The sequence below is a fragment of the Zootoca vivipara genome, chromosome 12 (assembly GCF_963506605.1).
Source record: "Zootoca vivipara chromosome 12, rZooViv1.1, whole genome shotgun sequence".
In the NCBI taxonomy this organism is placed as follows: Eukaryota; Metazoa; Chordata; class Lepidosauria; order Squamata; family Lacertidae; genus Zootoca; species Zootoca vivipara.
The window spans coordinates 46,194,648-46,215,783 of record NC_083287.1 but is presented as its reverse complement, the minus strand read 5'-3'; the positions used below and the strand labels follow the sequence as shown (position 1 = coordinate 46,215,783).

At 41.5% G+C, this 21,136-nt stretch overlaps 1 protein-coding gene across 1 annotated transcript in view; it reads right to left on the bottom strand.

Moving 5' to 3' along the window:
* The window catches only part of PTPRN2 (protein tyrosine phosphatase receptor type N2), a 592,105-nt gene that overhangs the window by 479,078 nt on the left and 91,891 nt on the right, over nt 1–21,136 (bottom strand). The window contains exon 3 of the mRNA XM_035129839.2: nt 6,828–6,941. Within this exon, the coding sequence (XP_034985730.2) occupies nt 6,828–6,941 (114 nt within the window). The remainder of the gene's footprint in view (nt 1–6,827; nt 6,942–21,136) is intronic.

Sequence of the window (21,136 nt, the reverse complement as noted above, 5' to 3'; positions counted from 1 at the left end):
CAGGAGGACAAGAGGAAAATTCAAATTGAATCAGGAATGTAAGATGAAGGACAGGGAAAGAATACAATAACACTGGTTGAAAGACCAATGCTATTAAGAGAATTATATTATATTAAGAGAACAAAAGCTGTTTTTAAACAGTAGGACATAAACAATTACAAGGCAGTAAGCTTTCAGCCGGAATTTTAACATACACCAACTTAACTATTTCACCTTTGGCCCCAATACCACTGTTAGCTGTTAATTTAGATATAGTTTTTAGTCTGTGGGCCAGAAGGGATGGTCATTAGCATCTGGGATGGATAAATGATGTAGCCTTTTTTTGGATAGCCTATGACCCCAATAAAATTATCAGCCATGTTTGACCATCAGTAATGAGTAGAATTCACCAAAAACACAAACAAAAGAACCTAGACACTTTAATTATTCAAAACTAGTCAAAATATATATAATATCCAGCTTGGGACACTTTTTATCCAACAACCTGGGCTCAAGAGGGCTGCAATTGAATGGAAATGGTCTATAATGCACCAAAATAATTTTTGGGAGCATCACTGAAGTGATGCAGCACATACAGTGCAAAATCTGTAAATAATGCAAGGGGGAAAATTATTTGCAGATTTCACTTATATATAAAATAATAGTAATTTATATGCCACCCATCAGACCGGGTTACCCCAGCCACTCTGGACAGCTTCCAACAAATTAAAATTGTTCCTATAGGGTGAGACATGGTCTGCCCTTTGTATATTAGACACAATTACCACCCCACCCCCTCATTTAGGCTGCTATCCGACACTGATCAGTGGTTGATCATGTCTCTGTTAAGGCAACATTGGTGGTATAATCAATACTCTATGCCCCACCTTTATGTGTTAGTACAGTTCCTTCTAATTATGCAGGCCTTAAAATGGGGTGGTTTTGTATCTACCCCTTTATCCATGAGAAATTTCAAGGATTCTTTAAGAAAGCTTTATCCATAGCCTCCAGCCACATTCTCAACATGTTCTTTTCTGCCTCTCTCTATTTATCTCCTCCCATCCCTCCCCTCAACCACTGAGCTCTGCTAAGAATAAATGCATTAAAGCATAAAGTCATAGTTAATAGGTGGTTCCTACCATCTTGAGTCTTTTTTATAACAGCCTATGATCCTAGTAAGATTATTAGCCATGATAGTGGTCAGTAATGAGTAGCTTTCATTTACCCCTTCCCCAAATTATATTAAAATAGCCACAAATATATAATGTTTATATATGAGTAACAAAATGACAAAACTTCTTGATAGATGCAATGTAATTCTATCTGAAATAAAAGCCAGAGATTTTTTTAAAAAAGTAGGACTTGATTCAATGTCAGTATTTTATTATTATTATTAATATGCCGCTGTGTTGCTACCATACCTTCATTCACAAATCCATAAAAGCAGCGAAGTTGAAGCAATCATCACCGCCTTCAAGGACAGATTCAAAGGCTTCTTCATTAGCATCCTTGCCACAAAGGCAACATATGGCTATGGATGCCGAGCCATTCTTCAGTGAGTGCTGCAGAAGGGAAGGAGGGAGCCTGCAACCCCCAGACTCAATCCATCTCATGTATTTAGTGCTAGACCATGGTTTAGCATGCATATCAATGCGGCCTATAAGTGGTTCAGCCAAAATGAACTGAAGAACAATTTTCAAGGAAGAGTGTTTTAAAGAAGAGTGGCATCACGAAAGTGTTTTAGGAGTAAATTCCAACCATAATGGACAATAAAGGAGACCAGACATGCTATTTTAAGACAGCAGGCTGTTGGGCAGGGTGAGGTTAGAGAACGGAGGTCATTGGTGGGAATGCGGGCAGAAAATAGAGCAATATAACAAAGACCAAGAGTTTCTGCTATATCCAAAGGGGGTAGGAAACCACAATGTACCACCATGAAGGAATTTCACATGGCCTGAATGTCATGAGAGGTTAATATTTTGGGCTGAGCGATTGTGAACAGCGATGAGACAAAGGTATGGTGAGACATAGGAGTGGAATGCATGAGATTCCGGAACAGTTTGCACAGTCTAGAAAAGTGTTTCTCTCTCACCAAGATTCACATATTTTGAGAATCTAGACATATTTAGACTGAAATAACATAACTATGAATACCCTCCAGTTCTTATCACCCATCGTCCCATAATAACTCCGACGTTCTCCTTCTTACCCAGTTCTACACCTTCTGATATCTAAGACTGGCAAGGAGTTGACAGATACACTTAAGAAATCACCATAGAAGCCTTATTCAGAACCAGTTATTCACACAATAGCTTCATCACATCGGTTTTTCATTTCAGGTTTGAAACCTGAATAGGATGAGAACCAGCATCTGTCCTATGTTGTTTGCCTCAGCATGGTAAATACACCTTTTTGGCCACAGATAAAACACTGAATTTCTTGGAGAAGTACTTGCAAGATGTGACATGAAGATAAGGCCTGCTACTCTTCCAGCAACACAGCTGTTTTGAGGATGTTTGAGGAGACATTTGATAAACTAGTCTAATTATATCCTTTAGGATTTATATCTCTAAGGCTCTAATATAACCATTACTTTACTTTGAGTTGAAAAACAACAACACACCTTTTATTTACCAATGGTTATAGTAAGCATTTTGAAGACTGTAAATCGTGCCGTGATAATGCTTTGAATTTAAAACAACAGATAAAATCAGAGGAACAAAACAGAAATCCATAAGTGCGCATGACAACAAACCAGCTATTGAGATCGATTGCTGCTTACTTTCTATCTGTCTCTTACTTGAGTTCGGTATCTTCTGCTTTATGGAATATATTGACTTGCTCGCTTACTCACAAAATTGGATTCCTGATGATCCTTGTGATAAAATGCACAGCAAACATGGAGCTCGGTGGCAGTTAAGCAAACCTCACAGTAATTTAGTCTACTAAATGTCGATTTGCACAAAAGAAGAAAACGCTTTGTGGTCCAGTGTTTGAAAGTTTAACAAGAATAAATACTCAGAATAATCAGCGGTAGTGACTGGCTGTTAGTTCCTTTTCCAGCTCTTGTATTAAAAATTATCAGGCAAACTACAGATGGATGCACAGCCTGGACACAGAAATGATTATGGCTCCTCTTCATCCTGGAGAGAAGTGACCAGTGGGGTGCCATCGGGTTCTGTCTTGGGCCCAGTCTAATTCAACATCTTTATCAACCTCACCTGGAGTACTGTGTCCAGTTCTGGGCACCACAGTTCAAGAAGGATACTGACAAGCTGGAAAGTGTCCAGAAGAGGGCAACCAAAATGGTCAAAGGCCTGGAAACGATGCCTTATGAGGAACGGCTTAGGGAACTGGGTATGCTTAGCCTGGAGAAGAGAAGGTTAAGGGGTGATATGATAGCCATGTTCAAATATATAAAAGAGGAGGGAGAAAGGTTGTTTTCTGCTGCTCCAGAGAAGCGGACATGGAGCAATGGATTCAAACTACAAGAAAGAAGATTCCACCTAAACATTAGGAAGAACTTCCTGACACTAAGAGTTGTTCGGCAGTGGAATTTGGTACCAAGGAGTGTGGTGGAGTCTCCTTCTTTGGAGGTCTTTAAGCAGAGGCTTGACAGCCATCTGTTAGGAATGCTTTGATGGTGTTTCCTGCTTGGCAGGGGGTTGGACTGGATGGCCCTTGTGGTCTCTTCCAACCCTATGATTCTATGATTCTAAATATTAATAATTAATAATTTTATTTTTTTGCACCCCGCCCATCTGACTGGGTCCCCCAGCCACTAGACACCCTAGAACTTATATATATGTTCTATAATAGAAATCAGTAGATTTAATAAGATCCACTGTAACAGCCACAAGCCTTTTTGAATGAAAAGATTTAACATATCTTCCATAAAGTTCAATAAGGAAGGAATGCACATGGAAGCTATTGTGTCTGTGTCTTCTACTGTGCAGGAACATGGTTTGAGGTTATTTCTCCGTGCCATCTTAAACTGAATATAATATTTAAGTATTGCTTAAGTCCAATATTTCCTGCACACATATTTAAAGTAGAACCTATACTACTTACTTTTATTGCAAAGGATATCTTCCAGGGCAATCTTACTGAGCCTTTCCTACCATCTAGTGTTGCAAATATGTATCAATTTAAGTAGCATTATTTTACTACAAGTGATTCAAAACTTTTTCACCTGCAGACTTCATTCCTTTTTGAGGCAGTTAGGAACTGAACCACGTGCCCTCTCTGCTTTTGCAAGTAAACAACAGTGGATAGCTCCCAGCTACAAAATTTTTTAAATCACCTAAATTTTAAAAAATTAAAAATTCAGAAAACAAACGAATATTGAGGCAGTAGAAGTATGACAAAAGAGTAGAACACAGCAGGTAAAACAAGCAAACCAAATAAATAAAGGAGGGTAACACACCAGGATAACATCCCAGTAGTGATGTTTGGGAGTGAGAGCAGGACCATAAAGAAGGCTGATCGCCCAAGAATGGATGCTTTTGAATTATGGTGCTGGAGGAGACTCTTGAGAGTCCCATGGACCGCCGCAGACCTGGAAGAATTTACATCCGGGTTCCGCATGTGTGGATACGCAGAAGCAATCTTCGCACATCGCCGGACTCGGGGAGTGACCGGTTTCCTGGAACGGATCACCGTCGTAAACCAAGGTAATACTAATATACTAAGAACCATAACCCCCACATAGAGCATTCAAAATACCATAGGTGGTATAATTAGCCAAAGGCCTGGGAGAAGAGGAATGTTTTTGCTTGGAGCCTAAATGTAACAAAGGTTCCAGGTGAGCCTCCCTGGGGAGAACATTCCACAAATGAGGAGCCACCACTGAAAAGGCCCCATCTCATGTTGCCACCCTCTGGACCTCTCACAGAGGAGTTACACAAAGAAGGGCCTCAGGATGATGGTTGCAGGGTCCGGGTCAGGCAATCCTTGAGGTATTACAATCCTGACTCATTTAAGGCTTTATTGATCAAAAACCAGCACTTAGATTTGGGCCTGGAAACTAATTCGCAGCCAGTGCAGTCGGGCCAGGATTGGCATTATATGCTCAAACTATCTTGCCATTACCGAGGCAAGACAACGGTCCAGCACATCCACTGCTACACCTGCAAAGAAGAAGTAGAGCTGTGTGCCATCAGTATACTGCTGACGATGTACTCCAGATGACCCCAGAATGGAGAGGAGAGCATGCAAGGTCGATGCAGGAACATTTAGGACGAGCCCGGGGTTTCCCATTCTTTCCAAATTGGCTCTGTGAGTCTCTTCTTACATGGCTGGCCAATGGAATCTGCTTGAAATGGCCTGTTTATATGGACTAGATACAGAGCTGTGCCCCTGGGCCATCCATCCTCACATGGGTCATTACCTATTCCTGGCAGTAGTGCCAATTTCAAGCTGCCCCGCCCATGTTGCAGACACGTATTATGTATGCAGGATAGCACCTGGGGTAAGATGCAAAGATGAAAGTGAATGTGGATGACACATTTGATGAAGGAGTAGCATGGATGGAAGGCAAATGCATTTTCCAGTAACTGGTTTTTAAAAGTGAGAGCTGACTTGATGAACAGAAAAGGAGGGGACTGTGACAATCACAAGGAGAATAATGAAAGAATACACAAAGGGGAAGAAGAGAACAAGAGGGATGGAAGAAATCAAGCAATTTTTGCATCTCCACATTGATTGTAATACTGCAGGATATATCAGACACAGCACTATAATGTGAAGAAGAACAAAGAGATAAAGCATACAGAGAAACAGTCGGTTCCCCAAATGTTTGGATGGAAATGAAACATTTCGCACAACAAGGTGAAAATCCTTTAATAAAAAGCTTTCCATAAACAGCAGGCAGAACCAGCCTTATATTATATCTGCAGCCTCCAAGAGTAGCTTACCTGGGTCTTCTGAATTAATAGTGATGTTTTTGTAATATTTTTTTTTACTTTAATTTATTGATATAGAACCTAACACCTCTTTGATCTCTGCTTTGATCACAGGTATAATTTGGAAGTAATCAATGACTATAAAACGGGGAAGAAAAATGGAAATTGTAATTGCTATAAACCTGAATATCTTATTATCGGATAAAACATACGCCCAAATGGCCGAAAATGAAACACGCAGAGGAAGATTGTTACAAAAGAGCAAAAGATATTTGCTGTGTATTATTTGGCAATGTAATTAATTTCCATGGCCTTTCTTGCTGGCTGCCCTACGCAGCCTTACCAGCAGCTTCCTTTCCTTAGACTCCTGAGCCCCGTTGTCATGAAGTTGTGTCTGTGGGAGCTAGTTGCTTGCATTAATCTCAAACAGGAAGGGATTGCTCTTGCTCCTGGGAGAAAGTAGTGGAAGGGGGCTTCCAGCCTATTACTATGTTCAGGTGGGATTCAATCACATATCAGCAAATTCAGGCTGCACAATTGAAGTTGGACTTGTGGTTTTGTGCAACAAACCTGCTTCGCCAAAAGAGTTGACATATTGCAAAAAGGAAAGACATGCCATGCAACTGCCCCACAAATAAATAGGAATGCATGCTCAGTAAATAGCCGATGCCATCTAATCTCTCCACAAACAAATCAGGATGGATGCTGAAGAAATAGGTTGTCTGGAAGTGACCTAATAATTAACTGGACTGCAACTGGTCCTCCCTTCAACAGGAAGGGCAGAAGAGGCTTCTGAATTCTGGGGAAGCAACGCAGCTCATTCCAAGCCTACTTGACATGACTAGAGTAAAATGTTTCGCTCAAAGCTCTGCAAAAACTGGACCCCTTTATACCAATCAATCGGTATATCCACATGCTATCTAACATTTCTGTTCTGTACAGTACCTCTGTGTAACAGCTTCTCTAAGACAATTCTCAAGTGCTGGAGGATGAGAGGTGAAACTTCATACTTGTACACGTCTATCACTGGCACCTGTTGACATCTCCCAAATACTCCATCTGGAGAAGGTAAAAAAGGGGTGGGGAATAAGGGAAAAGGGTGAATAAATCACATTGTTCTATGACATACCTACATATACAAAGAAATTTGCAATATGTTCTGTTACTATGACAGTTGTACTAAACGTGGAAATGAGAGAGAGATACCTCCCTGGTCACCTTCCCTTAAAAACTACTTCACTTTTTGACCTAAGGCAGGCATGTCAAACCTGCGGCCCTCCAGATGTTTTTGCCTACAACTCCCATGATCCCTAGCTAGCAGGACCAGTGGTTGGGGAAGATGGGAATTGTAGTCCAAAATATCTGGAGGGCCGCAGGTTTGACATGCCTGAAAGGAATCCTTTCTGGTAATGCCAAAGCAAATAAATAAAGCAATAACTCTCATGGAAACTAGACTGCCCAGGAAACATGTATGTTAGTTTGCAGAGGGTTTCTCCCCCACCCCCGGCCGCCTCATTTTAATACAGGAGCTATGTAGTAGTAAATGAGTGGTGAATCGATAATAAGCAGCAAAGGCTAGTTTAATGTAGTACCCTCTAATGAATGCAATAAAAGGAAGCTGCTCACGCAACAATGAGATATTAATGGAACCTAATTTATTTAGCTCCATTCCATTCATCTAAAATGACAGACCCTTCTCATCAAGCTCTTTTCATATCACACCTTCTAATTAATTTAGGTCCTAATTAGTCTTTATTTAGAGAATTGTTCATTTCAAGACAAGCTTCCTGTGTGGGAAGAAGAAGATAGGCAGAGGAAGGGGGGGTTCAAACATTCAAATTACCTTTCTCCCTTCCATACAAAAGACTAATTTAGAACTCGGGTGCTTATAATATCCCCTGACCATCTGCAACTCTAGGCTTAAAAAAAATGGGTGCATTTATTGTTGTCTTCACCTGTACACAGTGATCCAAAGAAAACTACTGAAAATGCAAAAAGTTTAATTAGCATGCTATTCTTCATACTGCTTGTTTTAATTCAGTAATTACTGCAGATATTGCATTTATAATCAAAAGGGACAGTGCAATTTGACTAATAGAACATAACATCGTGAATTAATTTGGAAGTACCTATTTATTTATATGGAGCTTCAGCAAGATGAAAGAATAGATAGAGGGGGAAACAGCTGCTCTCAACATTCAAACAGTCCGTCTATGATATTACAGAGTACACACCTATATCCACGTCATTAATTTACATTATAAACTGGAATATGAACCTAGATTTGAAGAGATGCAGTTAAAATGTTTTATTAAACAAAAAAACAAAAAACTCTGCAAACTTTCAAGTGTGATTTCTTCCTAACAGTTTGAGCAATGATTACTCTACACAAAAGATTTCTGCCACACCGCCATATATTTTGAGTTAGCTTGGGTTTCATATTTCTCTGTCCTACAAAAGACTAAGTTCTGAAGCTATGGATAGCTTCTTAGGGACACATGAACGTGTGGTGATGTTTTCATTCCTGGGAAATGCATAATAATAATAATAATAATAATAATAATAATAATAATAATAATTTATTATTTATACCCCGCCCATCTGGCTGGGTTTCACCAGCCACTCTGGGCAGCTTCCAACAGAAAAATACAAATACAATAATTTATTAAACATTAAAAGCCTCCCTAAACAGGGCTGCCTTCAGATGTCTTCTAAAAATCTGGTAGCTGTTTTTCTCTTTGACATCTGATGGGAGGGCGTTCCACAGGGCGGGTGCCACTACCGAGAAGGCCCTCTGCCTGGTTTCCTGCAACTTGGCTTTTCGCAACGAGGGAACTGCCAGAAGGCCCTCGGCGCTGGACCTCAGTGTCTGGGCAGAACGATGGGGATGGAGATGCTCCTATACTGGACCAAGGCCGTTTAGGGCTTTAAAGGTCAGCACCAACACTTTGAATTGTGCTCAGAAACGTACTGGGAGCCAACAAAACACTCTTACAACAAAGCAAGCTGGTCTGATGAAACGCTTTATCTATTTTGTGTTTCTCATCCTCAGAGATAAGCCTAGTAGCTGTGTTTAAGTAGCTTGTTGTTGTTTAGTCGTTTAGTCGTGTCCGACTCTTCGTGACCCCATGGACCAGAGCACGCCAGGCACTCCTGTCTTGCACTGCCTCCCGCAGTTTGGTCAAACTCATGTTCGTAGCTTCGAGAACACTGTCCAACCATCTTGTCCTCTGTCGTCCCCTTCTCCTAGTGCCCTCAATCTTTCCCAACATCAGGGTCTTTTCCAAGGATTCTTCTCTTCTCATGAGGTGGCCAAAGTATTGGAGCCTCAGCTTCACGATCTGTCCTTCCAGGGAGCACTCAGGGCTGATTTCCTTAAGAATGGATAGGTTTGATCTTCTTGCAGTCCATGGGACTCTCAAGAGTCTCCTCCAGCACCATAATTCAAAAGCATCAATTCTTCGGCGATCAGCCTTCTTTATGGTCCAACTCTCACTTCCATACATCACTACTGGGAAAACCATAGCTTTAACTATACGGACCTTTGTCGGCAAGGTGATGTCTCTGCTTTTTAAGATGCTGTCTAGGTTTGTCATTGCTTTTCTCCCAAGAAGCAGGCGTCTTTTAATTTCGTGACTGCTGTCACCATCTGCAGTGATCAAGGAGCCCAAGAAAGTAAAATCTCTCACTGCCTCCATTCCTTCCCCTTCTATTTGCCAGGGGGTGATGGGACCAGTGGCCATGATCTTGGTTTTTTTGATGTTGAGCTTCAGACCATATTTTGCGCTCTCCTCTTTCACCCTCATTAAAAGGTTCTTTAATTCCTCCTCGCATTTTGCCATCAAGGTTGTGTCATCTGCATATCTGAGGTTGTTGATATTTCTTCCAGCAATCTTAATTCCGGCTTGGGATTCATCTAGTCCAGCCTTTCGCATGATGAATTCTGCATATAAGTTAAATAAGCAGGGAGACAATATACAACCTTGTATATTGTTTAAGTAGCTACAAAACAGAAACAGCTGTTCAGAGTATCTGAACTCAGCCCGTTTCTGTTTTCAGACGTTCATTCAATGCATGTGAGGATCAGGGTTGCACATACCATTCCCATCCTTCATCTTTCTATGTGCATTCCCAGAGAGCTTGGAGAGACCTTTGGAAAGGGCTATGGCTTACTGATGGTACAGCATCTGCTTCACATGCAAAAAAGGTCCTTTTTCAATCCCTGGCATCTCCAGGTAGGGTTGGGAATGCCCCCATTCTGAAACTGGCCACTACCTGAGTGTAGACCCAGGGTCTCCAAACTATGGTGCATGGACCATCAATGGTCCACTAGCTTCATTGTGGTAGTTCATGGCAGGTCTGAAGAGCACTTACAATTTGAATTCTATAGAATTCTATGGTGTTCAAATTTTGATACAGCCCAATTGCAATGCAATCTGAGAAACAGCTTCTCATCTCTGACAGCAGTTGCTCACAGTATGCCAGAGGCATACTAGGGGTTGGTGAAATCAGCCCCTGCCAGGGGTGCAGGCCTGGGGGCATCCTTTTGCCTGCCTGGAAGATGTGCTTAAACTGTGGTAATGCCTTGTGTTTCCCTGCCTGGAGAAAAGAGGTGAGTGTAGAAACCTCTCACTTCTACTGTACAAACGTAACAGCCTCACCTGTTGCTCCTCCCACTTTTGCCTCTGGCCCAGCGCACCACAGGCATGTGGCCCCCGAAAGGTTGCTCATGAGGGAATGTGGTCCCTGGGCTGCAATGGGGCTCCGCCCATCAATGCAGGCATGTCAAACCTGCGGCCCTCCAGATGTTTTGGACTACAATTCCCATCTTCCCCAACCACTGGTCCTGCTAGCTAGGGATCATGGGAGTTGTAGGCCAAAACATCTGGAGGGCCACAGGTTTGACATGCCTGCTCTAATGTAAATGTCTCTCTCCATTTTAAGGGATCCCATAAAGCTGAAAGCGAAGTTAAGGTACCTGAAGTCATTCCTAAAATTGTGGGATTTGAGGCCAGTTCCACGTCACAACCCTTGACCCACTTCATTTCATGTTCCTTAAATTGGCTGACTTGAAATTACATTCAGTGACTTTTAAATGGAAGGGCAATGACGTCTGCTTCTAATGATGCAGTTGCCACACTGAAGTGCTTAAAACACAATTACTGTATGCATTCAAGCTCCCTACATGGATTAGACTTCACAGCAAGTTTTTAACCATTGGCACGGTGTGAGGAGGGGGCAAGGCTATGATCTTAAGCCAGAATGGCTTCCTGCAAAGAATAAGAAGAAGAGGAGGAGGAGGAGGAGGAGGAGGAGGAGGAGGAGGAGGAGGAGGAGGAGGAGGAGGAGTTTGGATTTGATATCCCGCTTTATCAATACCCGAAGGAGTCTCAAAGCGGCTAACATTCTCCTTTCCCTTCCTCCCCCACAACAAACACCCTGTGAGGTGGGTGGGGCTGAGAGACTTCAAAGAAGTGTGACTAGCCCAAGGTCACCCACCAGCTGCATGTGGCGGAACGGAGACGCGGACCCGGTTCCCCAGATTACGAGTCTACCGCTCTTAACCACTACACCACAGAGCAACCTCCATGGCAGTCACTTTCAAAGAACAGGTCGCCAATATGTCTAATATACTATTTTTTTCTTGGACGGTCTGAGTAACTCAAAACCAGGTGAGTTGACTGTGGTTCCTCTCTAAGCTCATTCAAACAACCCCTAGGTGTGTCATTCTTCCTTTAAGTAAGAGACGAGGTACCTCCAGCTCTTGAAAAGATGTTGGTCTTAAACTCCTATTAGTCCCTGGAAAGAGGAGAGTTGAAAGACCGCAGGTTCCCCATCCCTGCTGTAAATGAACACAAGAAGCAGGGGGAATCTAATCCAGCTCTTTGCTCAGTGCAGGATTTCAGTTTCCTCATGGGAAACTGTTCTGGCAATGGCTCCTCCCTTGGCTCAGATTGTGATTGGGTGTGCAAACTCCAAAAACAGAATGAATTGCAGTTGTACCCAAAGGTGAAACTTGTGGGAGGGGCTTTGCTCAACCAGTTCACTACAAGCAAACTGTAATCTGGCCCAATAGGGAAAGCCAGATTCATGCTTAATACTCCATATAGCACTAGGAGAAGGGGACGACAGAGGGCGAGATGGTTGGACAGTGTTCTCGAAGCTACGAACATGAGTTTGACCAAACTGCGGGAGGCAGTGGAAGACAGGAGTGCCTGGCGTGCTATGCTATGGTCCATGGGGTCATGAAGAGTCGGACACGACTAAACGACTAAACAACAACAACAACTCCATATACAAATTAAAATTTCTCGCCAATATCCAAGCTCGTCAATATTTTTTCTAAGTTTGTATGTAACCTTAATGTATGTAACCTTCATTTTCTGATTGATTAATCTTGACAGGAGTTCCTCCACAAAGCCCTATGTACAAATTCTTCACACATACAAAATTACTACATCACGGAACAATATCTATATTAGTAGATTTTCAGCTTATACTTTACTTTGTACAGCCATCCATAGCCTGTGGGGGCTTTCTGCTAAAAATCTTTTCCCAGAATCTCTCTTCATTAGAGCTAGTCAAGGTGTTTGGGTTTTGTTTTGTTTTTTGCTGCCTCTTCTTCTTCTTCTTCTTCTTCTTCTTCTTCTTCTTCTTCTTCTTCTTCTTCTTCTTCTTCTTCTTCTTCTTCTTCTTCTTCTTCTTCTCATGTTCATTCTACTGCAGCCCCAGTCAGCATAGCCAATGGTCAGAGATAGTGGAAGTTGTAATACAGCAACAACTGTAAGGCCATAGGTTTCCAACTCCTGTTCCAGATAACGGAAGCTAATTTCAGACAGCCATCATTCCCACTCCACGTACAGTGGTGCCTCGCTTAATGAATGTCCTGCTTAACGAAATTTCCGCTTAATGAAAGGATTTTTCGAGCGGAGGTTGCCTCGCTAGACGAATACGTTTTACGAAAAATTTGTCTAGCAAATCGCGGTTTCCCATTGGAATGCATTGAAATTCAATTAATGCGTTCCTATGGGCAAAAAAAAAGTTGAAAAAAAAACCAGTGCATTCCTATGGGATTCGCTAGACGAATTTTTCGCTATAAGAAAAGACCCGTGGAACGAATTAATTTTGTCTAGCGAGGCACCACTGTACTCCCAAGAGACACTAACCTTTTCCTGCTTTGGCTCATTTCCCCCCCAGCAACGCTGCAAATAATCCTCCCAACTGTTGCAGTCACTTATATACCAATTTTGCCTCTCATTTAATTGCAAAACTGTCATTTGAAGCTTTCGAAACCTCTCCCATGAGGCAGCTCTCAGGCTGCTTGTGTTCACACTGCTTTTGGTTAGAAAAGAACTGTGGGTTTCAATTTTTATTCTTTATTTTTGTGTAGAGATCACAATAGTTTGAGAACCTCTTTTGTAGACTCCAACAACTACAGCTGTGCAGGGAGATATTTCTTGAATACTGTGCAACCCTGATGAGACTGAGAGAGATTTCTTTTGAAGTGGATTCGGTATGTTGTTAAGCAGACCACACTTTTATGATGTGAAACTATTAGGCTGCTTTAAACAGGTGGATGCAACCAACAGTTGCAGTTGTAATCCTGTTACTATTATGACACAGTACTGTGTTTTATATGAGATTACTCTGGAGTAAGTTACATTAGGGTCACCAACTGAGGATAGAGAACTCCAGCTTGGCCCCAGAATGATATTGCACAGTCTTCTTCTTCTTTGGCGATCACTCGTAGCCGAGTAAGATTGTCTTCCATAAACATGGTTTTAACAATGGGTCCGTAAGTGGCTGTGGAGGCCAATTCTGGATCCACACGTCCTTCCACCATGAGGATATTGGTTTCCATGCGGGAGTTGAACACGGTGTGGATTTGCCAAGTGTGCCTTCCTCTTAGCACATTTCCCCCTTGCGTCCTGAGATCGAGTTTCTTCAAAGCCCATGACACCTTTGGTGTCACAGTAACTGGTGATTAAATGTTTCTTTTTCATTCTTTCATTTGTTGCAAAAGAGATTCCAGAGCCATGTTTTCTTTCCAACATCCCATCAATCTGGAAATATATCAGTGGCACCAGTTGGAGTACCCTGAAGTTAATGGTTTGAGGCTTGACGCTTAAGGATGCAGATGGAAAACAGCACAGATACCTTCTTATCCTGAACATCCTTCCCAAAAATAAAAATGTTTACTCTGGAACAAGGGAAGAACTTTAGCCACAATGCACTCAATTTAATGAAAGTAAAGGTTTTTTTTGTTGTTATTTAAGTTACTACCCTAAACCTGTCAAGCAAACTTGGTTCGCAATAAAGCTCATTCTTCCCAGCTGCAGTCATATTTGGAACTACCTGTTAAGCGTGGAAAGATGAGCAGCAGCAGGGCAGCAAAAAGGAGGTTTATCTATGGCAGCTAATCTCCTCAATCAACAGCACTCCGCTCTGCTCAACAGCCGTTGCCAAGTAACAGGCCAGAGCTTCTCTTATCGGCTTCCTAATGTTTCATTGACTATTCAGACTAGAATAGAAAGCTGTGACATGGAGGGTTATATGCAGCACAAAATGAAAACGGCACATTATGTGGGAAGAAAAAGAGAAATCTTTTAGTCCTTTAAAATATATATATAAATCTGGATAGTCAGTGGCTATTGTTCCTGTCCTCCACCATCACCTCGCCCACCAAGGTAATTTTCTGCACTGCTCATTCTAAACCAGAAAAAACAAACACAGGAAGTTATAAATTTGCATGCATAAGACTATTTTGGCCTTTCTTGGTAAGAGCTCAGCCATTTATTGACATCACCAATTCCCTCTATAAAGGAAAGCAGCCATTTCTCAGTTGCATGTTCCACCGGCAGATCAGACTACTGGTGGCAATGATGAAGGGGATTGGAATCTTTGTACATTATGCCCTGCTTGTAATAAAGGCAAATGCATGTCAAATTGGCAATGTTAAAATTTTTATCTACAGCAACATCTCTCACGTACACAGAGAAGGATAGCAATTTCCAACTGGATCATTACTCACACAGCCTCTGAACTTTTTTCCTTTTCACATTCCAGATTAGGCACAGGAAATTTCTTGCTTAATAGTTTAATACTTTGATACTTTAATAAAAAACCTGATTTTCAGTGCAGAAGCATTTAATTAAAAACCTTAATTATGAGATGGAGTTTAAAAACAGGACCGTCTGTCATTCTCTCTTCAGGGTAATAAATAATCAAAAATTCTTATGCTTATCTTGCTAAATGTTACATACTACTTGGTAAGCACGTGGTATGAATACTTCCAATCTTAAAAAAAAACACCTCATTTTGTAACATGTATTTTATATCACATTCATATACCATATTGGCTGCACAGGAATTTCCTCAAAATTCACACTCCTGTAAAGGAAGACATGAACACAGCACCAGAATATTTCACTAAACCACATGGATGCAATATGTGATTTATTGACATATTATGCCAGGCCTAGGCAACCTTGGCTCTCCAGATGTTTTGGCCTACAACTCCCATGATCCCTAGCTAGCAGGACCAGTGGTTGGGGAAGATGGGAATTGTAGTCCAAAACATCTGGAGGGCCGCAGGCTTGACATGCCTGTCATATAGGATCAGAGAATCACAATGTATTACTTATATCACAGAGTGAAGACCAAGGAAGCTAAGTGCACAGGAAACATCATTTGCAACAGAAGTTACTATCTTGACTTAGGGCAGAACTACATGTTAAGAATTGTATTGTTGTTCCTTTGGAAGATTATTTTTTTCAGGTACTGAAATCTGCAATTTGAAGTGGAAGGTCAATACTGTGGGGAGACGGGGGAGAGAAAGAATAGGCTTATTAATACTTTTTCCTACATGTTGCTTTTGCACCGAAAATTGCCCCCTCTAAGCTGCTTCCCATGAACTGCAAGAAGATCAAACCTATCCATTCTGAAGGAAATCAGAACTGAGTGCTCACTGGAAGGACAGATCCTGAAGCTGAGGCTCCAATACTTTGGCCACCTCATGAGAAGAGAAGACTCCCTGGAAAAGACCCTGATGCTGGGAAAGATGGAGGGCACAAGGAGAAGGGGATGGCAGAGGACGAGATGGCTGGACAGTGTTCTCGAAGCTACCAACATGAGTTTGACCAAGCTGTGGGAGGCAGTGGAAGACAGGAGTGCCTGGCGTGCTCTGGTCCAAGGGGTCACGAAGAGTCGGACATGACTAAACGACTAAACAAGGTGCTGCCATTACTAATGAAGAAAAGATACAAGTAGCAGCACCTCTTCCCCCACCTGGAGTTAAAGAAATTGTGGCACAATTTTCAGATAAAACATAGCTCAAGGGGAAATGGTTTAGAAGCCTTTCTGAAACACATTGGGCAAATTGTAACGGCATTATAATTTTTAAGTACCAGCAAAACTATAAGTAACTATAAGTATCTTCTAGTTACTTCATAACTTGAGCATCATCAAGCAAGTAACATCAAGCAAATGACAGATAGATACAGATACAGAAATAATAATAATAATAATAATAATAATAATAATAATAATAATAAATTCCTTCCAGTAGCACCTTCTCCAGAAGTGCATGCACACGAAAGCTCATACCTATGACGAACTTAGTTGATCAAGGTGCTACTGGAAGGATTTTTTTTTTTTAAAAAAAATTGTTTCGACTACGTCAGACCAACACGGCTACCTACCTGTAACAGATACAGAAATAGTTACAGATAGAAGCAATGATAGTTGGATAAATATAGCTATAGAAACAGATATAGACGTAATCCATTGTGGTACTAACCACTGTACAGAACACAAAAGTGGCATGCAGATGGACAAGATTAGAATGGGTGGAAACTGGGAGAGGCTGGGTTATATATTTCCCACTTACATGTAGTTATGAACATCAGCACAAATTGACTCAGTTTGTTCTTGTATTGTGCTGATTATTTCTCACAACCAAGGGGAAAGTGTTGCAAAGCTCATTTGAAAAAAATGAGCGCTCAGACTGAAAACACACACAAAAAAACACTTAGAGCTTTCAGTGACATCTAACTGAAAATTATGTTCCTGGGATAGGTTTCTGTGTTGTTCACCACAGCACATGATGAGCATCTCAACAGCCACCCAGAGTGGCAGGGGAAACCCAGTCAGATGGGTGGGGTATTAAAAACAAAAGCAAAACTTGAAAAACCATTTAAATGACCTTTATGGAGAGAGAAAAGTAAGTTGTCCTCTGGTACCCAGCCTTGTTCCAGAGAATACTTTTGTTGTTCTTGTTTATATTTGCAATACCATCCCTAAGCGGTGAATTTTCCACAGCCTGTGCCCACAGTTACCCGCAACTACAAGAGGCCCATTTCCTTCTCAGACGGGCTTATGTCTGGCTTTGGACCTGACTGCGGAGCAATCAAAGCCATCTCCACGGGTGGCATCCCAACAACCAGCTTCCTTACATCCTGCTTCCTTCTCCTTGCTGCTGCTGCTGCTCAATGTGGTGCCCTAAGTTTCAGACATGGCATTCTTGCTGGCATCTGATTTCCTCGGTCCCCCTTCCATCATGCATGTGCTGCTCCCTGTTGCCTTCAGATGGCCCCAGCCCAGCACCAAACCTTCCAATTGAAACAACAGGTTGATATTGCTATTCATCTGTTTTCCTCCGTATTTACAATAAATAAAACTGGAAATGGACATCACCCTTTACCCCTTACGAAAAGCCCACCATGAAAGATCTTGCTCTTTCATACCTCCCTATGTGCACATGCAGATACAGACATTCCTATGCACCTAAAAATGGGGAAAGGTCATGGAGGATAAAGGATAAGTGACTATGGGTAGAGACAAAAACACACATTCTGTCTAGGTCTGCCCACTGGTATGGATGACAAGCAGTGGCATGTCAATGAATATCCAAACAAAATTTGTGGAAGCTTATATGCTGATCACACACACCAGATGTGAATGCAATGTAAGGACTCCATCTGGCAGCACCCTAACTTAAGTCCATTGACTTCAATAGGTTTATTATGACTATGACTTAGCTGGATACAACCCAGTAAGCTTGAAGGACGATGTTTTAAAGTGTTGTGGAAAGGGACTGCCTGGGAGTGCTTACAGTGAGCTTTTTGCACACCTGCTACTGCTGATATAAACACAGACGCTCTTATTGCAATAACTACACTTACCAATTTATTTTCATTTTTTCTGCCACTTAACAGCAGTTTTACGAATGAGGAAATTGTTCTGTGCTGTTTGAATTATTAAACAGATCCAACAAGACATCAAGCAGTTTGGAGGGGAACCAATCAAATTATTTTAACAGTATTTTGTAGCAAATTCATGTGGGATGCAACTGTTTTCTCTTATTATCTTCAACAAGGCCCCGTTAGCCAGACATCTATTATCTGCCCCAATTATCTAAATTCCCGGTATGTTCATATGTAGCACTATGTCAAGACATACCAACAAAAACAGCATTCTTGCTTAACCAAACATTTAATTATCTGAATGTTTTCAGTTGCTTTCCTGACAATTTGGGTAAACAAGATCGGACTCGTGTACAAATCAGTGCCACAAATATATACCAATAACTAAGAACCAGCAGGCCTGTCAATTATAACAAAGTAATACAGCTTAATGGGAGGATGCAGAATAATGTAGGTCTTTAGGTTAGCTGGTTCTATTAAGCCACCTTTCCTTTCATAAACAAACAAAAACACTTTCAATGGGGGTGTCTACATATTGCAATTCTTCCTTGTTGCACTTTGGTTCTGGTGTTTTTAAAGGCTTCAGAATAATTTCTGTAAAACCAACATGGATCATCTTTAATTACTATGTTGCAACCATGGTTATTTAAAAACCCGGCTTCAGAATAGTAGATGACAAACATTAATGAGCAGTAATGCACACATGGTATTGTAAATGAAAGGATAATGAAAGCAATTTATTTGAAAATTAAAATATGATTAAGAATGGCAGTCTGAACTAGGGCGCAGATGCGTTGGGGGGGGGGGAGCAACCAACATGCAACCAGACTCTCATTAATTTAGGGACTTTGTGAAATTGCTTTTCTTACTCTGACAGTTTTTAATATAGAGTAACTTAACTAGCAGGCCGGGTATGTAGCCCAGAAGCCTCAGCCTCTTTGGAGAGGTTCAGAGGAGTTGGAGTACAATACTAGGGAACAGTATTGATACACACACACACACACACACACACACACACACACACACACTGCCACCCGACACATTCTTTTAGGTTTGGATACCCATAGTTTAATCTGTAACACAAACCAGTTAAACCATAGTACTGATCTATAGGGATGTGGGTGGCGCTGTGGTCTAACCACTGAACCTCTTGGGTTTGCCAATCAGAAAGTCGGCGGTTTGAATCCCCGCAATGGGGTGAGCTCCTGTTGATTGGTCCCAGCTCCTGCCCACTTAGCAGTTCAAAAGCATGCCCAAAAGTGCAAGTAGATAAATAGGTACCGCTCCGCCGGGAAGGTAAACAGCATTTCCGTGTGTTGCTCTGGTTCGCCAGAAGCGGTTTAATCATGCTGACCGCATGACCTGGAAGCTGTCTGCAGATGAACGCCAGCTCCCTCAGCCTATAGAGCGAGATGAGCACGCAACCCCAGAGTTGTCTGCGACTGAACCTAACGGTCAGGGGTACTCATAATATCGGTGTTCAAGTATCTGAGACACATATCAATAAGAACATCAGAAGGGCTTCAGAGTATTGGGCCAAAGCAGTTGGTATTTCCAAATGCCTCCAGGAAACCCTACAAGGCAATCATGAACAGGGTTTTCTTTCAGCACCTCTCATGTGGGAACCATTGCCATCCTAGGAGAATGAGGGAGGCTTTCTTGGCACCTCTCTTTTTTTCCCCTAGAAAAATAGCACTGGTCATGAAGATATCAGCCCTTCCACGTTGTATGCACTCAACAGCTGGTATTCAGCTTAATACTCCACCTGAACATATTTAGCTGCCATGTTAGGCCAAATATGGGTGGAAGATCACAGATGTAGCTTGTGATTCTTTTTCAGACTTTCCCCCTTCTTTATATGCACAGTGCAGCTACTGGGGCTGAAATTTGAAATGGAAGGCTCCCCCCACACACACACAACCAACACCCCTTTGTGTCATTCCCCTACTTTAACACTAAGCTGTATAGGCATAGTTTCAGGTTATTATGGATGGGTACTGTAGCAATTTAAAATTGTAAAACGGCATGTGCAAAAGGGTCAGTTCAAACATTAGACAGTGCCATCTATGGACAGAAACCTGGATCACACTGGAAATTCTTTAAATGTTGCCATTTTTTCTCTCTCTCTCTCATATCAGGAGAAAATACCACAATATAATCTTTTCAATCACAAGAAGAGAAACTAAGTAGGAAAAATATTTTTAGATTTATTCCAGATAGGATTTCTCATTTATCAGCACTTTAAAACAACTTTAGCACTCTGGATACTATCTCACGAAAGTGGTATACAGTATATAGTAAATGCTTCGTTTCTAGCCTTTTAGCTGCAGTACACTTGACATATTAAAATGATATAAAAGAACATCAAATCATTTTTAATGAAACAAAAACCAACAATAAATCCTAATTAAAGGCCACATTAATCAGAGCAATTTTTCAGCAAGAAAGATACCACCTTGGCCTGGGACTTAAGGAGCAAGGTCAACGCAAATTATATTTTAATGATAATTATTTCAGAAAAGGCGTGAATTTGTCAGATGTTGTTGATGACTGGCCGATTCCCTCAGCATAAAAAAGGAAAGAATACCATGCTGCAAACGAAAAGTTTTCCTGTCTGGCCATAGTCAAGAACAGTTGTATGAGCTTGCCCATGATTAATTGATCCCAGCATCACTAGTTCTGTCCTTACTGAGACATAAAAGTATTCACAAGGTGTTCATGAGGTAAAGTTTAAACAAACTTTACTGCCAAACCTGAAACAGAAACTGCGTTTGAATTATGGTTTACAAGTCTGATTTGGAGGCAAGCTCTAGTTTGTATTAATCACTTGGACCAAACTTTGTAACCCAAAGCAATGAAGGAATTCTTCAGCTACCTTCATGCCTCTCACCTTGTCAACATGTTTTCCTACCACTGTACGTAGTTCAACTCAACTACACATACCATAGCTGCCAAGTTTTCGCTTTTCTCGCGAGAAAGCCTATTCAGCATAAGGGAAAATCCCTGTAAAAAAGGGATAACTTGGCAGCTATGACACATACTATCATCTAA